Source organism: Haematobia irritans, chromosome 3 (genome assembly GCF_050003625.1).
Source record: "Haematobia irritans isolate KBUSLIRL chromosome 3, ASM5000362v1, whole genome shotgun sequence".
In the NCBI taxonomy this organism is placed as follows: domain Eukaryota; kingdom Metazoa; phylum Arthropoda; class Insecta; order Diptera; family Muscidae; genus Haematobia; species Haematobia irritans.
Window position 1 is genome coordinate 36,183,883 of NC_134399.1, and position 23,106 is coordinate 36,206,988.

The 23,106-nt window shown below is 35.2% G+C and overlaps 1 protein-coding gene across 1 annotated transcript in view; it reads left to right on the plus strand.

Moving 5' to 3' along the window:
- The first annotated feature begins 8,257 nt into the window (after positions 1–8,257).
- The window catches only part of LOC142230440 (nose resistant to fluoxetine protein 6), a 119,331-nt gene continuing 104,482 nt past the window's right edge, over positions 8,258–23,106 (plus strand). Inside the window, exon 1 of the mRNA XM_075301081.1 lies at positions 8,258–9,638. Coding sequence (XP_075157196.1) covers positions 9,215–9,638 — 424 coding nt within the window. The 5' untranslated portion in view covers positions 8,258–9,214. The remainder of the gene's footprint in view (positions 9,639–23,106) is intronic.

Below are 23,106 nucleotides of genomic sequence, written 5' to 3' on the forward strand. Positions count from 1 at the left end.
TCGAAAAGTTGTAAAAATGGCTCTAATTTTCCTAAACTTCTAATACAAGATACAAGAACTATGATTGAAGGATTCACTTGAAATTTACAAAGAACGTGGGGGGAGGTTATGAAATTGAATATGATTGATCTGAGTTTCGAATATTTGAAATCAACTCCACTTTTTTAAACTTGAAGAAAAGTTACCCGATATTCTTAACATTTTCTGGGAAAGTAGAGGGTAGAATCCGCTTCTCTATTTTTCGATATTGTATTAAGAAAATGACCAACCAAAGGTATGTTTCTATTAAATAAAGTTTCTTTACATCGCCTCGTGGTCACCCAAAAGTATGCTCTATAAACATGACTGCATGCGTTGTTTGTGCGTTGATGGCTATAGCGATGTTATTGATGAGAATAACAGCTACGTAGCCTAGTTGAAAGTGAGTTGCTTACAAACTGTATTGGCCGCGGTCCGATTCTCCTCCCAGGTGAAAGGTAAAATTAAAAAAAAAACTATAAAATCAAATAATTTCTTCTACATTGTTTGTATTACAGAAAAAGGTGCTAAGAACTAAATAAAACTGGTGGAAGTGAGAAAGATGTGAGGGACGATGCAATTAGCCAGGAAATTAAAAAAACATGTTGAGATATCCTTTATGACATTGGTTTTACATCCTGTTTATCACAAAAAGTATATAATTTTCTTCCAAACAAACTTCCTTAAAGTAAAAAGGGGAAACTATGTTTGTCTAAAATTTAGTTTGGGTGGAAAGAATTATTATACCCTCCACCATAGGATGTCATACCGTTTGTACTACATCGAAATATTGCTCTAAGACCCCATAATGTATATATATTCTGGGTCGTGGTGAAATTCTGAATGGATCTAAGCATGTCCGTCCTTCCGTCTGTTGAAACCACGCTAACTTTCGAACGAAAAAAGCTATCGACTTCAAACTTGGCACAAGTAGTTGTTATTGATATAGGTCGGATGGTATTGCAAATGAGCCATATCGGTTCGCTTTTACGTATAGCCCCCATATAAACGGACCCTCAGATTTGGTACATGGTGTTGGTATATGGTCTCTAACAACCATGCAAAAAATGGTTCACATCGGTCCATAATTATATATAGCCCCCATATAAACCGATCACCAGATTTGGCTTGCGGAGCCTCAAAGATAAACAAATTTCATCCGATCCGAGTGAAATTTGGCACATGATGTTGGTATATGGTTTCTAACAATCCTGCAAAAGTGGTCCAGATCTGTCCATAATTATATAAGCTCCCATATAAACCGATCACCAGATTTGGCTTGCGGAGCCTCTTGGAGGAGTAAAATTCATCCGATCCGGATAAAATTTGGTGTGTGGTAGTAGTATATGGTGTCTAACAACCATGCCAGAATTGGTCCATATCGGTTCATAATTATATATAGCCCCATATAAACCGATCCCCAGATTTGTCCTCCGGAGCCTCTTGAAGGAGCAAAATTCATCCGATCCAGTTGAAATTTGGTACATTGCGCTAGCATATGGTTATATGTAGCCCCCAGATAAACCGATCCCTAATCACAGAATAATCACGATTGGCACTCGAGCCAAAAATAATCTACCAACATTTTATTGCCATAGAAAATTTTGTCAAAATTTTATATTTCTATAGAATTTTTTTTTTCAAAATTTTATTTCTATAGAAAATTTTGTCAGAACTTTATTTCTATAGAAAAATTTGTTAGAACTTTATTTCTGTAGAAAATTTTGTCAAAATATTATTTCTATAGAAATTTGTGAAATTTTGTCAAAATATAATTTCTATACAATTTTTTTTTTTTTTTGTTAAAATTTTATTTGTATAGAAAATGTTGTCAGAATTTTATTTCTATAGGCAATTTTTTCAAAATTTTATTTCTATTGAAAATTTATGAAGCACTTCTTAGTTGGAGAGGAATATTTTGAAAAATCGTCCAAAACATCAAGAATTCCACCAATCTACCAAGCAGTACAAAATCTGGCAGTTTTGGTAGACTCGTCTTCATAATTGTATATAGCCCCCATACAAAGCGACCCCCATATTTCAATTCTGGCTCTATAATTACCACACAAAAGTTCATATCGGTTCGTAATTATTTCTTTCCTATATATACCGGTCAAGAACTGAATATATACGTATTTAATGACCTTTTACGGACGAAAAAGACTGTTTTTCATATATTTGGGTGTAAAAATTATATGTTTTTGAACTCATTTTTTAACACAATATTTTTAAGTGCAAGCATATAATGTTCATAAACTAGCATAACATGTTTGGGACATATATGTTAATATGTTAGAACATATTATGTTTGGGACATAAAAAGTTTGTAAATATAATATACTTAGTTGCAAAAATGTATTAATTTGGAAATAGCCTATAAAAATATATTGTTAGCTTAATGTGTAAAAGTGCTAAGACAAATTTTTTAAATTTTACTGGAGAGACAAAAAACTTAATAAATTGTGAAATAAACATATTTTCGAAAAATTGTAAACGTAAAGGGTGATACGGTCAAAATTTGGTCAATATAAACTTGACGTATTTCTTTCAATTTTGCATTTAAAAAACCTGAACACACCTCATTTTGAAGGTGTGTGTGTCTAGAATGTTGCTCCTATTTTGATTTTGGAATTCACTCTTCAGTTGTCAAAATGCCGTCCAAGCAAGAAGATACGCTGCTCAAAATTTTGCTCGCGCATCGCGAAAATCCGAGCTACTCGCACGCAAAGCTGGCAAAATCGCTAAAAGTTGCCAAATCAACCGTTACAAATGTAATTAAAGTGTTTTGGGGAACGTTTGTCGACAGCTGCGTTTCAAGCAAAACCCATAAAACTATCAAAAGTTCGCAAAGAAATATCTGGTTTGGCAAGCCATCTGTACCTGTGGCTTGAAAAGCAGCATTTTCATAGCTTCCGGGACTGTCAACCAAGAAATTTACGTGAAAGAGTGTTTGAATAAACTTCTGCTGCCTTTCCTGAAGAAACACGGTTGTTCCGTACTTTTTTGGCCGGATTTGGCATCTTGCCATTACGGCAAAAAGGCCATGGAGTGGTACGCCGCCAACAACGTGCAGGTGGTTCCCAAGGACAAGAACCCTCCCAACACGCTAGAGCTCCGCCCAATTGAGAAATACTGGGCTATTGTCAAGCGGAACCTAAAGAAGACCAAAAAACTGCTAAGGACGAGCAGCAGTTCAAGGCAAACTGGCTTTCTGCGGCGAAGAAGGTGGACAAGGTGGTTGTACAAAATCTGATGGTAGGTGTCAAGCGTGAGGCCCGGCAATTCGGATTTGGAAAAGCGAAAACCTAACTGAACATTTTTCCTGAATTTTATACTAATTGAACTTGAAAAAGAAATTTAATTTGATTTTTTAAATAAAAGATTTTACCGGTTTACACGCGTTTTCCCTTGACCAAATTTTGACCGTATCACCCTTTAGTTACCATAAATGCTATCAATATAAACATTGTACTTTCCGCAAAATCGCACACAAACAATTGCTATTAAAATTTTTTAGCAAAGCCTACTCAACCTAAAATTTGATTTAGCACGTGTATTTTAACAGCTGCTGACTTAGCACTTTTACACATTATTACCAAACAGAGATAAAAACAGATATTTAATATATTTTTTTATGGTAAACCATGTATTTTTGATTTATCTGTCGATCTGCATCTTAATCCATTTTTTTGTAAAAGGTTGACTTAGCACCTTTACACATTAAGCTAACGGTATGTGTAAAATAATGGAGTAACCAATTGGCGCCTTAAAAATATATCCACACAAAGAAAATTTCATTAAAATTTTTTACTACCAGTGTATGACCTAAGGTGAAATATAATATGTTTGAACAGTACAAACAATATTTTGTTTGGACCAATCCTGAAAATATATATGCTTGAAGCAAAATGTGTTTGGGGTATATGTTACAGAAGCGATTTTTTTTAGGGTGTTCTTTTGTCTAATATATATCCCGTATGGACTAACTTACAATTTAGAAGATGATATTAAGAAGTTTTAATGGTGGAGGGTACATAAGATTCGGCTTGGCCGAACTTACGGCCGCATATACTTGTTTTTTATACCCTCCATCATAGGATGGGGGTATATTAACTTTGTCATTCCGTTTGTAACACATCGAAATATTGCTCTAAGACCCCATAAAGTATACACGGATAAAAAAGACTGTTTTTCATATGTTTGGCTATAAACATTATATGTTTGGAACACAACATTTTAAACACAATATTTTTGAGTGCAAGCATATAATGTTCATAAACTAGCATAACATGTTTGGGACATATATGTTAATATGTTAGAACATATTATGTTTGGGACATAAAATGTTTGTAAATATAATATGCTTGGATGCAAACATATATTAATTTAGAACTAGCCTATAAACATATATGTGTTTAGTAGCTTGGAGCGCTATTTAACAGGGAGCGATATTGAATTAAGTTGGTGGTTGTTGCTTGTTATTACAAAATTAACATTTTATTTTTCCTTGGGCAATTGATCAGCTACTTCTTTGATCCTTACAAACTGTGTGGTCCGCTGTTCGAATCCGCGTCCCGCAAAAGGTAAAATTAAAATAAAAAAATCATAAAATTGAATAATTTCTTCTACAATGTTTGTATTACAGAAAAAGGTGCGAAAGATGTGGGGGAATATACAATTAGGCAGAAACAAAATTTTGAACATTCAGGTCGAAAACCTATGTTGTTAGCACCTATATTACCTGTTTATTTTCATAATTCATTATGATTGTAAATATATAAATAAATAAATAAAATTTTGAGCACAATATTGTTTGGGAGAATTTTTTTAAGCACATAACATTTTTGGGTGCAAAATGCTTCCAAACATATTATATGTTCACATAATAACATATTGTTTTTTGGAAGACAACATTATTGAATTTGGATGCAAAAATACAAAATGTTGGGAACTTAGACTACCCAAACATATATTGTTTAGACCAATATGCTTTCAAACATATTATATATTGGAAGAGATCAAACATATAAATGTTTGGGCAATACCCAAAAATGTATATGCTTGAAGCAAAATATGTTTGGGAGTATATGTTACAGAAGCGATTTTTTGTAAGGGTGTATATATTCTGGGTCGTGGTGAAATTCTGAGTCGATCTAAGCATGTCCGTCCGTCCGTCCGTCTGTTGAAATCACGCTAACTTCCGAACGAAACAAGCTATCGACTTGAAACTTGGCACAAGTAGTTGTTATCGATGTAGGTCGGATGGTATTGAAAATGGGCCATATCGGTCCACTTTTACGTATTGCCCCCATATAAAGGGACCCTCAGATTTGGCTTGTGGAGCCTCTAACAGAAGCATATTTCATCCGATCCGGCAATGAAATTTGGTACATGGTGTTGGTATATGGTATCTAACAACCATGCAAAAATTGGTCCATATCGGTCCTTAATTATATATAGCCCCCATATAAACCGATCCCCAGATTTGGATTGCGGAGCCTCTAAGAGAAGCAAATTTCATCCGATCCGGCTGAAATTTGGTACATGATGTTGGTATATGGTCTCTAACAACCATGCAAAAATTGGTCCACATCGGTCCATAATTATATATAGCCCCCATATAAACCGATCCCCAGATTTGGCTTGTGGAGCTTATAAGAGAAGCATATTTCATCCGATCCGGCTGAAATTTGGTACATGGTGTTGGTATATGGTCTCTAACAACCGTGCAAAACTTGGTCCACATCGGTCTATAATTATATATAGCGCCCATATAAACCGATCCCCAGATTTGGGTTGCGGAGCCTCAAAGAGAAGCAAATTTCATCCGATCCGCCTGAAATTTGGTACATGATATTGGTATATGGTCTCTAAGAACCATGCGAAAATTGGTCCACATCGGTCCATAATTATATATAGACCCCGTATAAACCGATCTCCAGATTTTGCTTGCGAAGCCTCAAAGAGAAGCAGATTGCATCCGATCCGCCTGAAATTTGGTACATGATATTGGTATATGGTCTCTAACAACCGTGCAAAACTTGGTCCACATCGGTCCATAATTATATATAGACCCCATATAAACCGATCTCCAGATTTTGCTTGCGAAGCCTCAAAGAGAAGTAGATTGCATCCGATCCGGCTGAAATTTGGTACATGGTATTGGTATATGGTCTCTAACAACCGTGCAAAACTTGGTCCACATCGGTCTATAATTATATATAGCGCCCATATAAACCGATCCCCAGATTTGGGTTGCGGAGCCTCAAAGAGAAGCAAATTTCATCCGATCCGCCTGAAATTTGGTACATGATATTGGTATATGGTCTCTAACAACCATGCAAAAATTGGTCCACATCGGTCCATAATTATATATAGCCCCCTTATAAAACATTCTCCAGATTTGACCTCCGGAGCCTCTTGGAGGAGCAAAATTCATCCGATCTGGTTCAAATTAGGAACGTGGTGTTAGTATATGGTCGCTAACAACCATACCAAAATTGGTCCAATCACACAAAAATTGGTCCATATCGGTTCATAATCATGGTTGCCACTAGAGCCAAAAATAATCTACCAAAATTTTATTTCTATAGAAAATTTTGTCAAAATTTTATTTCTAGAGAAAATTTTGTTAAAATTTTATTCGGTTTATAATAAAATATTCATCATTGTCAGAATTTTATTTCTATAGAAAATTTTGTCAAAATTTTATTCCTATAGAAAATTTTGTTCAAATTTTATTCGGTTCATAATCTACCAAGATTTTATTTCTATAGAAAATTTTGTCAAAAGTTTATTTCTATAGAAAATTTTGTTAAAATTTTATTTCTGTAGAAATTTTTGTCAAAATTTTCTTTCTATAGAAAATTTTGTCAAAATTTTTATTTCTATAGAAAATTTTGTGAAAATTTTATTTCTATAGAAAATTTTGTTAAAATTTTATTTCTGTAAAAAATTTTGTAAAAATTTTATGTCTACTTTGTCAAACTGAATTATATACGTATTGGATCGATCTTTTTTGATTTAATATATACCACGTATGGACTTACATACAATTTAGAAGATGGTGTTAGGAGGTTTTAAGATACCTTGCCATCGGCAAGCGTTACCGCAACTTAAGTAATTCGATTCTGGATGGCAGTGTTTAGAAAAAGTTTCTACGCAATCCATGATGGAGGGTACATAAGCATCGGCCAGGCCGAACTTACGGCGGTATATACTTGTTTTTTTTTTTGTTTTTGCGTGCAAAGACAGATGGACAGAGGGTCATGGCCAGATCGACTTTTAGCAATATTGTCAAAGACGCCACACGTCTATCTTATCTCCTTCTGGGTATTGCAAACATATGCACTAACTTATAATACTCTGTTCCTCAGTGTGGCGCAGGGTATAAAAACAAGCACGTATCTGGTCCTTTACCATATCTCGATTTCTTTGCGCAATTTCACTTAAAACTTTCCTACTGAAAGTAGAGAAAATGAATACACATTTCTCGCTTATTCCTGTTTTTACGCCCATGCAAACGCGGAAGAGCCAAAAACAATGACGTCGAGCAAATTTATTGGGCCTTGCCATACGTCAATCTTCCATTGATGGGAAAGATTTTTTGTACGCGAACTCCAATTTTGTGTCATTGTCTAAATATCAGACAGTAATTCCCTATTCTTTGATTGCTGGATTGCAATCAAATACAACCAAGTAATGGGATGCAATATAGTTCGTCCATTTTGCTGATGGAAAGATGTAACCGGCACTGTAATGGAAGCAACCACAAAGACAAATATGCCCATGTATGTACTTTAGACAGGTAATAATAGCCGTTGTTTTTTTTTTTGGTTTTTAACAATAAACGAAATATTTGCATCATACCTTTTGGTAGATGGTCCGTTGGCCAGTTATCTTAAGATTGAGACGCGGCAGATTTTAAGAAACCTCAACGCTGCCATCGTCAACCATCAATGGCATTGTAATTCCCAAAAAACTGACGTTACCACACTCTGGAGGCCGTTCATAGCTCTATAGGTTTGATATGCCGAAAATTACCACTGCCAGCGAAACATGAAGCTCAGCTGCCGTTGACAGAGCAGTAAATCGGACCCATAAGCCATAATGTAAGTAAGTGGCAGCAGCCCCAGCAGACGCTTTGAGCCAGGTGCAGCAACCAAGCTTGAACTTTTTGCCATGGAAATAATGAAACGGCTTTTCAGTTCACTTTCGTTTGTCGAACCATTTAGACGCATCCAGCGCATGCAAGCCCTTTTCTTGAAAATATACAGAATCTCTTAATTTGGTGTTGATTTGAAAAAGAGAGAAGAAGAAAAAAAAATAAACGAAATATCATTGCTCATTTTGATCTTCATATGAAAAACTGCGCTCAAGATTGTGCGCATGCGCGTCGCTGCTCATTTGGAAGTGCGTGTTGAAATATTTAGCATATTTTTATAAGCGTTGAAGACGCGCAGAGGCAATTCATAATCGTGCGATCACACAAGTCGGTCATCAGTTACCTTTGAACGCGCGCGCACTCGTTTCCTACGGTTGTGGTTTCCGTGCGTAAGAGTCCCCATTATAAATAAGCAAAGTGAGATAAATCACAGCAGTGGTGCACTTGAAAACCCCCAAAAGAAAATAAAAATAGAAAAAAAGAAAGAAATTAAAAAATAAAAAAAACCAAAGAAATTCTATTAAAACGAAAATACCAACTAACTAACCAATCGACCTCAACCAACCTCAAACCAAGCCGAACCATTCATAAATAATTCAAAAGTAGAAAAAGAAGAAGAGGAAGAGGAGGAGAAAAAGCATTCCAGTGCCCTCAAATAAAATATTACATAAGTGAAATTGGATAATAGCATTAAGTGGAAGAGAAGGAAGTTTCAAAGGGAAGGTATCCCCCAGTGCATGAGTGGTGTGGTATGGCAATAAAATCAGTGATCTGTGGAAATATCAACTGGCCAAAAAAGTGAAAGTTAGCGTTCAGCGTCGCGGTCTTTGTGTGTCACTTTGTTTGTGTGTCACTTTTATTTTTAATTTCTTCGAATCAGTTCGTCGATTAGCCCAAAAAAGGGTTGACCCCCTTCCCCTTACCCACAATTCAATAATAACCAACAGTCAAAAAAATACAAAATACAAAATAAATATTGACAACAGAAAAACAAAAACACAAAAAATAAAGGCAAATAAAATTTACATAAAAATGTGTGCATATCACTCAAGGCCCTTTGCGGCTTTTCTTCCGCTACTCCTTGTGTTGCAGTTCATCTTGCTTCCGTGTCGTCTTGAGGCGGCCATTCACAATGGTGAAGCTACGGGTGGCAGTGATGCCCTTAATATAACTCAACATCTGCAAGCCACTCAACATGACTTACAGCCATTGAATCTACGTCTATATCCAACCAATGATTCATCATCGCCTTTGTCCTCACCCTCGACAAAGGCTATGGATGCCAATATCGATTTGAGTCAAGTGTTAAGGCTTAAGGAATTGCTAAATATTTTCGATTTAAGTTATCTCGCTTCCCAGTGGATTAATGTACGAAGCGATATCTCCGGCAATTGTTCACAGGATATTTATAAATATTTTGAAGGATTGCAAGAAGCCAAAGTATGGGCTATGAAAAGTAAGTGAATCAAATTAATTACAAGAGAATATGTTCTAGTAGGAAAAAAACTTTATAACATTAAGTAAATTTCTCATTAAAATTGTTCGTAAGAATAAAGTAACTTTTCGTTGTTATTATGAATTTTCCTAAAATAACGAAACAGTTTGTACAGTAAATGGAAATATTCACTAGTCTGATATAACCCAGCAAAAACAAAACACAAGTTGTTCCAGAAACATTTTCCCAGGGATCAATTTTTTAATTTCCGATAAAGTTCTTGCGGACAAGTCTTCCATTTTAAATGAAAAAAAAATATTTTTTGGACAATTGAATGTTGTTAAAACGAATAGAAAATCACTAGAGAAGTAAAAAACAACTTCACTATTATTAACAAGTAAGGAAAGTCTAAAGTCGGGCGGGGCCGACTATATTATACCCTGCAACACTTTGTAGATCTAAATTTTCGATACCATATCACATCCGTCACATGTGTTGGGGGCTATATATAAAGGTTTGTCCCAAATACATACATTTAAATATCACTCGATCTGGACAGAATTTGATAGACTTCTACAAAATCTATAGACTCAAAATTTAAGTCGGCTAATGCACTAGGGTGGAACACAATGTTAGTACACCCTCAGAAAAAATCGCTTCTCTAACATATGTTCCAAACATATTTTGCAGGAAGCACATATATTAGTGGATACTGCCGAAACATTAATATGTTTGTTTTATGTGAACATATATGTTGTGAAGCATTTTGAGCCCAAAAAAATTATATGCTTGGAAGAATTTTCCCCAAAGAAGATTGTGCTCATTCCCTCACTTAATTTTTACTTCCACGAATTTTTTTAGTTCTTGGCACCTTTTTCTGTAATACAAATAATGTTGAAGAAATTATTCAATTTTATAATTTTACCTTTCGCCTGGACTGAGAATCGAACCGGGAACCATGCAATTTGTAAGCCAACACACTACCACTGGGCTACGTAGCTGTTATAGTTACCAATAGACAATTATCGTTATAAGTTACATTTATATAGCATAGTTTGCAGCGCCCACGAGCCGATGCAAACAAAACATTATTCAACAGAAACATATATTTGTTGGCCACGTGGAGCAGTGGTTAGCATGTCCGCCTTGCATGCAAAAGGTCTTGGGTTCAATCCCTACTCCGACCGAACACCATTTTTTTTTTTAATTTTTGTATTTATATTTTTATATTATTAAATGAAATTTTTACAATGAAACTTCGAAATGTGTGTTATTAAAGATTTACAGTCAGAAAAGAACAGTGCTTGATATAAACGAAATGGACTGAGCTTTTGGATAATTTTTTTTATTGCAAAAATAACAATTTTGTAGCAAAAAACTGTTTTTGGTATAAAAGCTTGAAATGTTGGAAGGAATTCAAAAACTCTAACAAAAGAAGAACGTGTAGTCGAGTATAAATATACATAAATAATTTTATAATATACACATAAATTTAGTTAGCCGTGAACAGTTTTTTACTAGCATTTAACACCATTTTAAATGCATTTAAAACTTATCGTGTTTTGTACTTAATTTCATTTTTACCCTTAAGGCCGGTATTAAGTTGGCATTATCGTTCTAAAATGACCCTGTTTTGCCTTTTACTTTTCTTTAATAATTCATTTTAAAGAAAATAACCTTTTTCAATTTTTTAGAAAAATCTCGAACTTAATGCCCGCTTCCGAATGTCTATTCTCTTTACACGAGTATTCAAATTAAATAATATTTAGACTTTCCGAAACAACATACAAGCAGTTTCACAGAAATTGCTCTCTTTTGATTCTCTCGCTGTGTTATGTTGATATCTCTCGTCAACCCTCCCGGTTTCCATCTCTATTTCTTTCTCTATACTCTCTCTCTCTCTCTGTCGCTCTCTGAATAAAATATCACAACATATATATGTTTACTCGAAATTTGTAAATTTATATAAGTTTACATTCACACATATTATTTTTATGAAACATTCATGCTCCAAACATAATATATTCTAACATATTAACATATGTGTCCCAAACATTTAGTGTTAGTTTAGGAACATTACATGTTTGCACTTAAATATATTGTGTTTAAAAATTGTGCCCGAAACACATTTTGTTTATATCGGAACATATGAAAAACATATTTTTCTAACAGTGTAAAAAACAAGTAAGGAAAGTCTAAAGTCGGGCGGGGCCGCCTATATTATACCATGTGCCACTTTGTAGATCTAAATTTTCGATACCATATCACATCCGTCACATGTGTTGGGGGCTATATATAGAGGTTTGTCCCAAATACATACATTTAAATATCACTCGATTTGAACAGAATTTGATAGACTTTTACAAAATCTATAGACTCAAAATTTAAGTTGGCTAATGCACTAGGGTGGAACACAATTTTAGTAAAAAAAATATGGGAAACATTTAAATCTGAAGCAATTTTAAGGAAACTTCGCAAAAGTTTATTTATAATTTATCGCTCGATATATATGTATTAGAAGTTTAGGAAAATTAGAGTCATTTTTACAACTTTTCGACTAAGCAGTGGCGATTTAACAAGGAAAATGTTGGTATTTTGACCATTTTTTCGAAATCAATATATATGGGAGCTATATCTAAATCTGAACCGATTTCAATCAAATTTGGCAAACATGACTAATTGTAATCCTAGTGCAAAATTTCAACCAAATTGGGCCAAAACTCTGGCTTCTGGGGCCATATAAGTCCATATCGGGCGAAAAATATATATGGAAGCTATATCTAAATTTGAATCGATTTCAATCAAATTTCGCACACATGACTATACAACCAATTGTAACCTAACTTATCACCATAAGCGTAGGAAGGCCTCTGGGGAGGGGGCTTAGACCCCCCAGAAAAATTTTAGCCCCCCCCCCAGAATTTGAAAACCTATTTACGACTTTGCATTGTGGTAGCAGTTGCCGATTTTATTTCTTAACATTGTCTTCTAAAATGTAAGTTGGTTTCTTTACTATAAGGTGAATGTTGTGATATTTTCCCGAAAAAAACTTTTTCTGATTTTTAATGCATTATAAAGCTTGTTTATCGAATATTTTCGAAAATTATTAAAATATTAAAATTTTCTAGAATGGATTAGCATTTTTGCGGCAAAATTTGAAAAATTTTTACCATTTTATAAACTTTTACTCTTTTTTAATCCATTACAAAAAAATTACCCATTAAAAACACAACACGTCGCAGAGTTCCTCGATCTGGCCATAAGCTGAATACCAAAGCGTATAACATAAAAATGGATGAAATCACAACCCATTAAAAACAAAAAAAAAAAATACCCATTAAAGAAAAAATGAGTTATAAAAAATTGAATCAAAACAACTTCCTGCGTATTTAAAATAATTAACTTCTTTGTGAAGACATTTTTGGAAGCGCTTTTACAGTTGTGCTTTTAGAAACACAACACATAATTTTTTTGCTGGGAAAAAGTGTGGAACTACTTTTAGTTACTTTTTTATAAATTAATTGTCGAGTTATATTGAGGTCTGATTTTTTATTAATTTTTATAAAATAAAACATGAATCGAACTGAAGTTCAATCTATCTATTTTTTCCAAGGGGGGCTATAGCCCCCCTAAATAAATAATTAAGTTTAGGCACTAGCCGACTATCAAACCTTTTTTCGGAAGGTTCAAGTGTAGTTCACTTTGGGTTGAGTGAATTACCCGAATTTATTCTGATAATTGGTTGATAGTTTTGCTGCAAGTAGAGGATGCTGATGAGGAATGTGGTAGGTTAGGTTAGGTTAGGTCAAAGTGGCAGCCCGATTAAGATTCAGGCTCACTTAGACTATTCAGTCCATTGTGATACCACATTAACTAAAAGTACCTATTACATATGGGCACTTCTAGTTTTAACCGCTGAACCTTCTTGATTATTTTTCTTTGTTGAACCAACCAGATTGTTCCAAAAATATTAGCAGACTGCTTAAGTTAACGTTTTCCAGATCCGCCAGTAATCTGAAGCTATATGCTCCTAAAAGTTGCTTGCGCTTTACACAAATTGCAGGACACTCACACAAGAGGTGTTTAATTGATTCTTTTTCCTCCGCATCATGACAGCTCATACAATAGTCATTATACTTCGCGCCAATAGTTTTTGCAAAATCTCCTATCAGGCAGCGACCCGTTATAGCAGATATCAGGAGTGATATCTGACGTCTCGAGAACATTAGCATATCTAGTGTGCGGTTTAAGTTGAAATGGGGCCATATTTGCTTGGTGTCGTTACAACCCTTGCAATTCTCCCATCGAACATTTGCCATCCTAACAGCCTTCTCACGCAGCATGAGCTTGCAGGTAGCTAGGGGCATACCAACAAATTCTAGTTCCCCTGGAATATGTAAGGTAGTCCCTAGCCTTGCCAACTCATCCGCTTCGCAGTTCCCCGGTATGTTCCTATGGCCAGGCACCCATATTAGGTGAATATTGTACTGCTCAGCCATCTCATTGAGAGATTTGCGGCAATCGATGGCCGTTTTCGAGTTGAGGAACACAGAGTCCAAGGATTTTATTGCAGGTTGACTGTCTGAGTATATATTAATGCCCACATTTTTTGGAACATTACTTCTCAGCCAATTCGCCACCTATCTTATTGCTAATATTTCAGCCTGAAAAACACTACAGTGATCAGGTAATCTTTTCGCTATTCGAAGTTCCAGATCTTTAGAATATACTCCGAAACCCACTTGGCCATCCAATTTGGAGCCATTAGTGTAGAAATCTATATATCTTTTAGTCCCCGGGGTCCGTGTACACCACGCCTTACTGTTGGGAATTAGAGTCTCAAACTTTTTGTCGAAAAGTGGACTCGCCAAAGTGTAATCCACTACGTTAGACACATCTGGCATTATTTTGAGGACCGAACTGTGACCGTAACTTTTTTCCGACCACAGCGATAGCTCGCGCAACCGCACAGCCGTTGTTGCAGCTGACTGTTTGGCCAAAATGTCTAAAGGCAATAGATGCAGTATGACATTAAGGGAGTTTGTTCCTGTCTTGCTGAATGCACCTGAGATACACAAGCACGCCATACGCTGAACTTTGTCTAAACTTGTCGGCTGGTGAAGTGCCGGCCACCAGACTACAACACCATATAGCATTATAGGTCTAACCACTGCCGTGTATAGCCAATGTACAATTTTTGGTTTTAGTCCCCACTTTTTCCCTATTGCCTTTTTGCATGAGTACAAAGCTACAGTTGCCTTCCTCGCCCTTTCTTCAATATTAAGCTTAAAGTTCAGCTTCCTGTCCAAAATAACGCCAAGGTATTTTGCACACTCCCTAAAGGGAATTTCAATACCCCCTAAGGAAATGGGCCTAACCGTGGGAGTTTTGCGATCTTTGCAGTACATGACTAATTCTGTCTTTGCAGGATTTACCCCAAGACAACATAGCAACATTCCAAAGAAGAGGTGATAGAACTCCTCCTTGGGGAGTGCCTCTGTTCACATACCTTTGTATGTTTGCTTGTCCTAGTGTGGCTGAAATACGTCTCTTCATTAGCAGTTCGTCTAACAGCCTGAGTATACATGGATCAACATTCAGAGTTGTCAGTCCATTTAATATCGAGCTCGGATGGACATTATTGAACGCCCCTTCGATGTCTAGAAACGCCACGATTGTGTATTCTTTGACAGATAGTGAGCTTTCAATAAAGCTGACTAGTTCATGTAGTGCGGTCTCAGTAGACCTGCCCTTCGAGTATGCATGCTGTCGTTTCGAGAACAAACTTGAATCTAGATATCGAACACGCTCCACTTCGTGTTCGATATCTTGCACATTTCTCATATTTGTCTCTGTTATTTCCGGTATCATCATATTGAACGATTCCCTATACCTATTCCAGTCATCTTTCCTAATATTTGGCGGAAATATGATCTTGGTGATATGAACATCAAATTTGAAACTGATGTAGCGATGATCTGAGAAGCTGTGTTCACTTAAAACCTGCCACTCAGATATCATTTCATTTAGTTCTTGCGAGGCCAAGGTGATGTCCAAAACCTCTTGCCTGTTTTTAGTGACAAAGGTTGGGACATCTCCCTTGTTGCAAACTACCAGATTAGTACGCAAAATAAACTCTATTAGCGACTCTCCCCTTGCATTAGTATCACTACTTCCCCATATACTATGATGCGCATTCGCATCGCATCCCATAATGAGTTTCGTCTTTGTTTTCAGTGACTCCTCCACTAAGGTCTTAACGGCATATGGAGGCATCTCCCTGTCATGTCCCATGTAGACCGAAGATACCCAATATTTGCATTTGGCTATTTCTAAACTTGCAACGACAGTGTCTGTATTGCACATTGAAGGAAGCAGAAACAAATTGAGCTCGTTTTTAGCAATTATACAGGCTCGATTTACATCATTACCAGTATACTGCAATAGTTTGAACCCCGGAGGAATGTGGTAATTCCGAAACGTGCGTCCATCCAACCATCTTGTAGTCTATAGGGCTTTGCCCAAATAAATTTGACAAACATTATTTTCCTCTGTTGGTTAAGCTACACTTATAGTTTAGTCAATGCATGGTTTTAAGCTAAAATAAAAAAAAAAACAAAAATAATGATTGAAGAATAAACCAACAATAGCAAACAAAACAAATAAATAAATAATTTATTGTATTATTGTTAATTTATTTATAATTATTTTTCTTTTAGAGAAAATATTTTTTTAAGTTTACAATAGTTTATACTTGCTTGTGAATTTTCCGATTATAGTTATAGTTGGATTTTCCTTTAGATTAGAGTTAAAATTTAATGAACCCATGAATAGTATGAAACTAATTATTTCCGAACAACATTTTAAATTAGAATTTTAGTTGGTAATATATATTTTTTTAAATTAAACTTGTTATGAAAATTAATATTTTAATTAAAAGTGTAAACAATATTCAATAATTTTCTGAATTGGCTATAATTTTTGATAGAAAAGTTAATAATATGAGTTAATTATACCCACCACCATATGTTAGAATGGTGAAGCGGGTATAACAAGTTTTTCATTTCGTTTGTAACACATCGAAATATCGATTTCTGACTATATAAAGTATATATATTCTTGATCAGGGAGAAATTGTAAGACAATATATGGGCGCTATACCAAAACATGGACCGATAGGCACCATTTTCGGCACACTCTTTGATGGTCCTAAAACAACTCTAGATTTCCAATTTCAGGCAAATTGGATAAAAACTACGGGTTTTAAAAGCCCAAGACCTTAAATCTGTAGGTCGGTTTATATGGGGACTATATCAAAACTTGGACCGATATAGCCCATCTTCGAACTTGACCTGCCTGCAAACAAAACACGAATCTGTGCCAAATTTCAGGACGATAACGCCATTATTGAAGGCTGTAGCGTGATTACAACAGACTGACAGACAGACTGACTGACTGACTGACTGACTGACTGACTGACTGACTGACAGACTGACAGACAGACAGACAGACGGACATACTTATATCGTCCAGATTTTGATAAAATTTGGTATATGGCGTTTTTTGGCACAGGGACGAACGCTATTTAATTTGGAAAAAATCGGATCAAATTTAGATATAGCTCCCATATATATGTATCGCCCGATTTCGATAAATGTGGTCAGATTGCGTTCATTTACTAACCGATCAGCGTCAAATTTGCCACAAAGTAATCCAATAGACCACCCTTTAAATGTGCCAAATTTCATCGAAATCGGTTCAGAATTAGATATAGCTCCCATATATATGTATCGCCCGATTTTCCCAAATTTGGCCATAAGTCCCTTATTTATCAACCGATCTGACTCAAAGTTGGCCAAATCTAATCTTCTATAGTACTTACTATATGTGCAAAACAATCATCGAAATCGCTCCCATATATATGTATCGCCCGATTTTCACAAATTTGGCCATAAAACCCTTACTTATCAACCGATCTTACTCCAATTTGGCTTACTATAATTTTCTATAGTACTGACTATATGTGCAAAATATCATCCAAATCGGTTCAGATTTAGATATAGCTCCCATATATATGTATCGCCCGATCGTGAGAAGGCTGTCACGATGGCAAATGTTCGATGGGAGAATTGTAAGGGTTGTAACGACACCAAGCAAATATGGCCCCATTTAAACTTAAACCGCACACTAGATATGCTAGTGTTCTCGAGACGCCAGATATCACTCCTGATATCTGCTATAACGGGTCGCTGCCTGATAGGCGATTTTGCAAAAACTATTGGTGCGAAGTATAATGACTATTGTATGAGCTGTCATGATGCGGAGGAAAAGGAATCAATAAAACACCTCTTGTGTGAGTGCCCTGCATTTTGTGTAAGGCGTAAGCAAATTTTAGGAGCATATAGCTTCAGATTACTGGCGGACCTGGAAAACGTTAACTTAAGCAGTCTGCTAATGTTTTTGGAACAATCTGGTTGGTTCAACAGAAGAAAATAATCGAGAAGGTTCAACGGTTAAAACTAGAAGTGCCCATATATAATAGGTACTTTTAGTTAATGTGGTATCACAATGGACTGAATAGTCTAAGTGAGCCTGAATCTTAATCGGGCTGCCACTTTAACCTAACCTAACACATATATATGTAGCGCACAATTTTCAAAAATTTGCCCCTTATAACCTTATTTTTGACCGTAGTGGCCTCATTTATAAACCGATTTTACTCAAATTTAGCACAAGGCAATCTCCTGTAATATCAACAAAACCTGCAAAATATAATCCAAATCGGTTCAGATGTAGATATAGCTTCCATATATATGTATCGCTCGTTTTTGAAAAAAAATACCCCTTACAAATTTATTTCTGACCATAATAGTATATTTAGTACCCGATTTTACTCTAATTTAGCACAAGGTAACCTTTTCTGGTTTTCGGTTCAGATTTCGATATAGCTCCCATTTATATGCATCGATCGATTTTCCCAAATTTGGCCATAATACTCTTATTTATTAACCAATGTTGCTCAAATTTCAAATCTACATGTATGAGCTGATCGTATTTAGACTTACATGTAGCTCTTACATAAATCTATTTTCCGAAATTTGGCTTTAATACCCACAATAATTGAGCGATTTCATCTTTTTTTAATAATGGACTCAATATTAGTGGCATACTAACTCTGTAGGTTCAGAATCAACTATAGCTCCTAATATTAGACATTTCTGTTCAGATTGTGATAAAACTCCCATGTACCCCTTCTTAAATGTGGAAATGCGGTTTTTCCCCAAAACCTATACCATTGATACCCCACAAACAATTATCACTAATTCAGTAGGAGTGGTTTAGGATATGATATAGTCGGCCCCGCCCGACTTTCTGTTTCACTCACTTGTTAAAATTTCGGGGACGTTCTAAATTTACGAAAAACAAATAAGGAAAGTCTAAAGTCGGGCGGGGCCGACTATATTGTACCCTACTTTGTAGATCTAAATTTTCGATACCATATCACATCCGTCAAATGTGTTGGGGGCTATATATAAAGGTTTGTCCCAAATACATACATTTAAATATCACTCGATCTGGACAGAATTTGATAGACTTCTACAAAATCTATAGACTCAAAATTTAAGTCGGCTAATGCACTAGGGTGGAACACAATGTTAGTAAAAAAATATGGGAAACATTTAAATCTGAAGCAATTTTAAAGAAACTTCGCAAAAGTTTATTTATGATTTATATATGTATTAGAAGTTTAGGAAAATTAGAGTCATTTTTACTACTTTTCGACTAAGCAGTGGTGATTTTACAAGGAAAATTTTGGTATTTTGACCATTTTTGTCGAAATCAATATATGGGAGCTACATCTAAATCTGAACCGATTTCAACCAAATTTGGCACGCATAGCTACAATGCTACTTCTACTCCCTGTGCAAAATTTCAACTAAATCGGAGCTTAAAATTGGCCTTTGTGGTCATATGAGTGTAAATCGGGCGAAAGCTATATACGGAAGCTATATCTAAATCTGAACCGATTTCAACCAAAGTCACAATGCTAATTCTACTCCCTGTGCAAAATTTTAACCAAATTGGGGTAAAACTCTGGCTTCTGGGACCGTATTAGTCCATATCGGGCGAAAGATATATATGGGAGCTATATCTCAATCTGAACCGATTTCAATAAAATTTGGCACACTTGACTATAGTACTAATTGTTCTTCTTGTGCAAAATATTAAGCAAATTAGGGTAAAATTCTGGATTCTGGGGCCATATAAGTCCATATCGGGCGAAATACATATATAGGAGCTATATCTAAATCTGAACTGATTTCTTCCAAAATCAATAGGGTTCTATTCTGAGCCAATAGGGTTCTATTCTGCCAAATTTAAAGTCGATTGGACTAAAACTGCGACCTAGACTTTGATTACAAAAATGTGTTCACGGACAGACGGGCATGGCTATATCGACTCAGGAGCCCACCCTGAACATTTTTGCCAAAGACACCATGTGTCTATCTCGTCTCCTTCTGGGTGTTGTAAATATATGTATTAACCTATAATACCCTGTTCCACAGTGTGGCTCAGGGTATAAATATCGAAGAGGAGTACACCCAAAGAAAAAAATATGACCATATTGAGAAACAAAATGAATTATTAAAGAAAAATAGTTCATGCCTAAATTAATTTATGTTTATATTATAAAATTATTTATGTTTATACTCGACTTTCTTCTTTTCTTTTCTTTTGAATTTCTTCGAAAATTTCAAACATTTATACCAAAATTTTTTTTTGTTACAAAATTGTTATTTTTGCAATAAAAAAATAATATTTTATCCAAAAGCTCAGTCCATTTCATTTATATTCTTTGCTGACTATAAATCTTTAATAACACACATTTCGAAGTTTCATTCCAAAAATTTTAATTTAGTAATATATAAATATATAAATTTAATAAAAAAAAAATTGGTGTTCGGTCGGAGCAGGGATTGAATCCCGGACCCTTTGTATGCAAAGCGGACATTCTAACCATTCCTCCACGTGGCAAACAAATGTATGTTTCTGTTGAATAATGTTTTGTTTGCATCGGTCGTGGGCGCTGAAAACTATGCTATATAAATGTAACTTATAACGATAATTGTCTACTGGTGGCTATAACAGCTACGTCGCCCAGTGGATAGTGTATTGGCTTACACACTGTATGGTCCTCGGTTCGATTCTCCGTCCAGGCGAAAGGTAAAATTTAACAAATTTATAAAATTGAATAATTTCTTCAGCATTGTTTGTATTACAGAAAAAGGTCCTAAGTAATAAAAAAATCTCGTGGAAGTGAGAAAGATGTGAGGCAATATGCAATTAGGCAGAAATAATTTTTTTTAGCACAATTTTCTTTGGGAGAAAATCATTCCAAGCATATAATATTTTTGGACTCAAAATGCTTCCAAACATATAATATGTTCACATAAAAAGCAGCATTAGAGAAGCATTTTTTTTTGAAGGTGCAGAGAACAAGAGACTTTTTTTAAATTTCATCATGGATTTTTCCATAAATTTGGCCACTCCATCTTATGAAAAACACATAAAATTGTATGACGAAGAACTGATGTTGACCTACATTTGGGACAACTGCAACATGAGGACAGGTTTCAGGGAATTTTTGTTGAACAAATATAAACCACTTAACATGATACAAGCCCCCCTCCCTTCACTCATGCTCTTTTCATCTACTAAACAAAACCCCAAAAACATAAATGGGGCAAAAACCAACTGACCCACTGACTGAATGACGATGGACAATGTATCAAAAAAAAAAAAAAAGAAACAGCAAATATTGCCAAAACCTAGGCAACTGAAAAATAGTTTATGAATATAAAATAATAAAAATGCCTTTAAATAATTAACACTTTCAGTTTCTTTTTATTTGAAATGTATTAACCCAGATTTCTAGTGGTTGGCTTAGACATCAGATTTTACATGACGATGAAAAAAAAAACAGCAGAAATCAAGAGGTAAAATGCATTAGTCCAGCCAAAATGCGCTCCCATTCAGGTACTTTGAAATGAATGTCAGTGGATGGATATGTATGATTTTCGTAATGGGTTCAAGTTTTAAGTTTTTTAATTGTATTTTAATTACCTCAAGGTCCATCAAATTACTAAATTTTTGCCAAATTTCCTGTCGCAAGAAATGCCTCCACAATGTAGTTCGATGGGATTACATCGATGCCACAGCGAATCGCCATGAACTTTTGAATTGAAATATCCATAGACAGGGTCTACGTCTCTCGATTCAAAATTGCATTTGCGCATGCGCAAAACTCTTGTGCAATTGGGAAATTCTAATAAAAACCACACAAATCACTAAACGCTGGACTCTTCCAAATGCATACAAATTGCCCAATTTGGGGCCTCATGTAAAGGCATAAAATTCTTTTGCTTCGCAATTTGCTAAATTATTCAATAGCCTCTTAGACGGCCAAATGGCCTTACGCAATTGTTTCTATTAATAATCCATAGTAAATATGTGTGTAAGAGGTAATACATCATTGAGGCGGCCGCGATCATCACCACATCATTATGGCTTATGGTCCAACTTCGAAACCCACAAAGTGGTTTTTGGATATGGATTTGGGCTTTACACTCTCCTGTCTTAGCTGGTTTCTGGGGTCTTGTAACGAAAGCGAGTTTGTTTTGTTTTTTTTTTCTTTACGTCGATAGCCGATTTAATTAGCCATGAATGAAAATGACCAAGCAAGCAAGCTAACGACCAATCGACCATCATCCATCCGTCCATCTGATCGTAGTGGTGAATGGGCCAGACTACCATAAACCACAATTGTCGTTCAACGACGACGTCACAAATCCAAAAGTATGTCAACCACTTTGAGGCATCGAACGAAAATGTGTTAAACCCAGACAAATACAAGTCCACACGAAAGTCCAACGAAAATAACATCAAGTCCAGTTTTGAGCTGTTATGTTTTTCCTAAAGATCAAAATGCATCGATTTGCCGGATAGTATAACAACTCTCGGTGCCTTATGTGCTATTCCTAGTGGCCAATAGCCAAGCTCAATGGCTAAATACTTGTTGCCATATAAATATTTCTAGATGCTCCTTGCCTTGGTGCTGCTGACTTGATACTGATACCAGTATTAAAACCATGATTAAGGTTAAATTTAACACGTTCCGCATGTATCCATATAAAGTTGTTCTGTAATTCAATTTTTTTTTTTATCTTTGGACTTGTAACTGCTATACACCATGGATTGTTTTAAAGAAAAAAAAAAAGAAAACAAAATTCAAAATCAAAAATAAACCTTCAATTTATTAAAATAAAAATTAATAATCTCTCTTGAATTATTGTAATCGGTTGAATATTTCAAGGGAATCTACTTAAATTACAATAATAAATGTCTAATAAGCAATATTTTTAAAACTTAGTACATCAAAATAATTTGGAAAAATTTCCATAAATAATAAAACTCAAAACGGCCACTT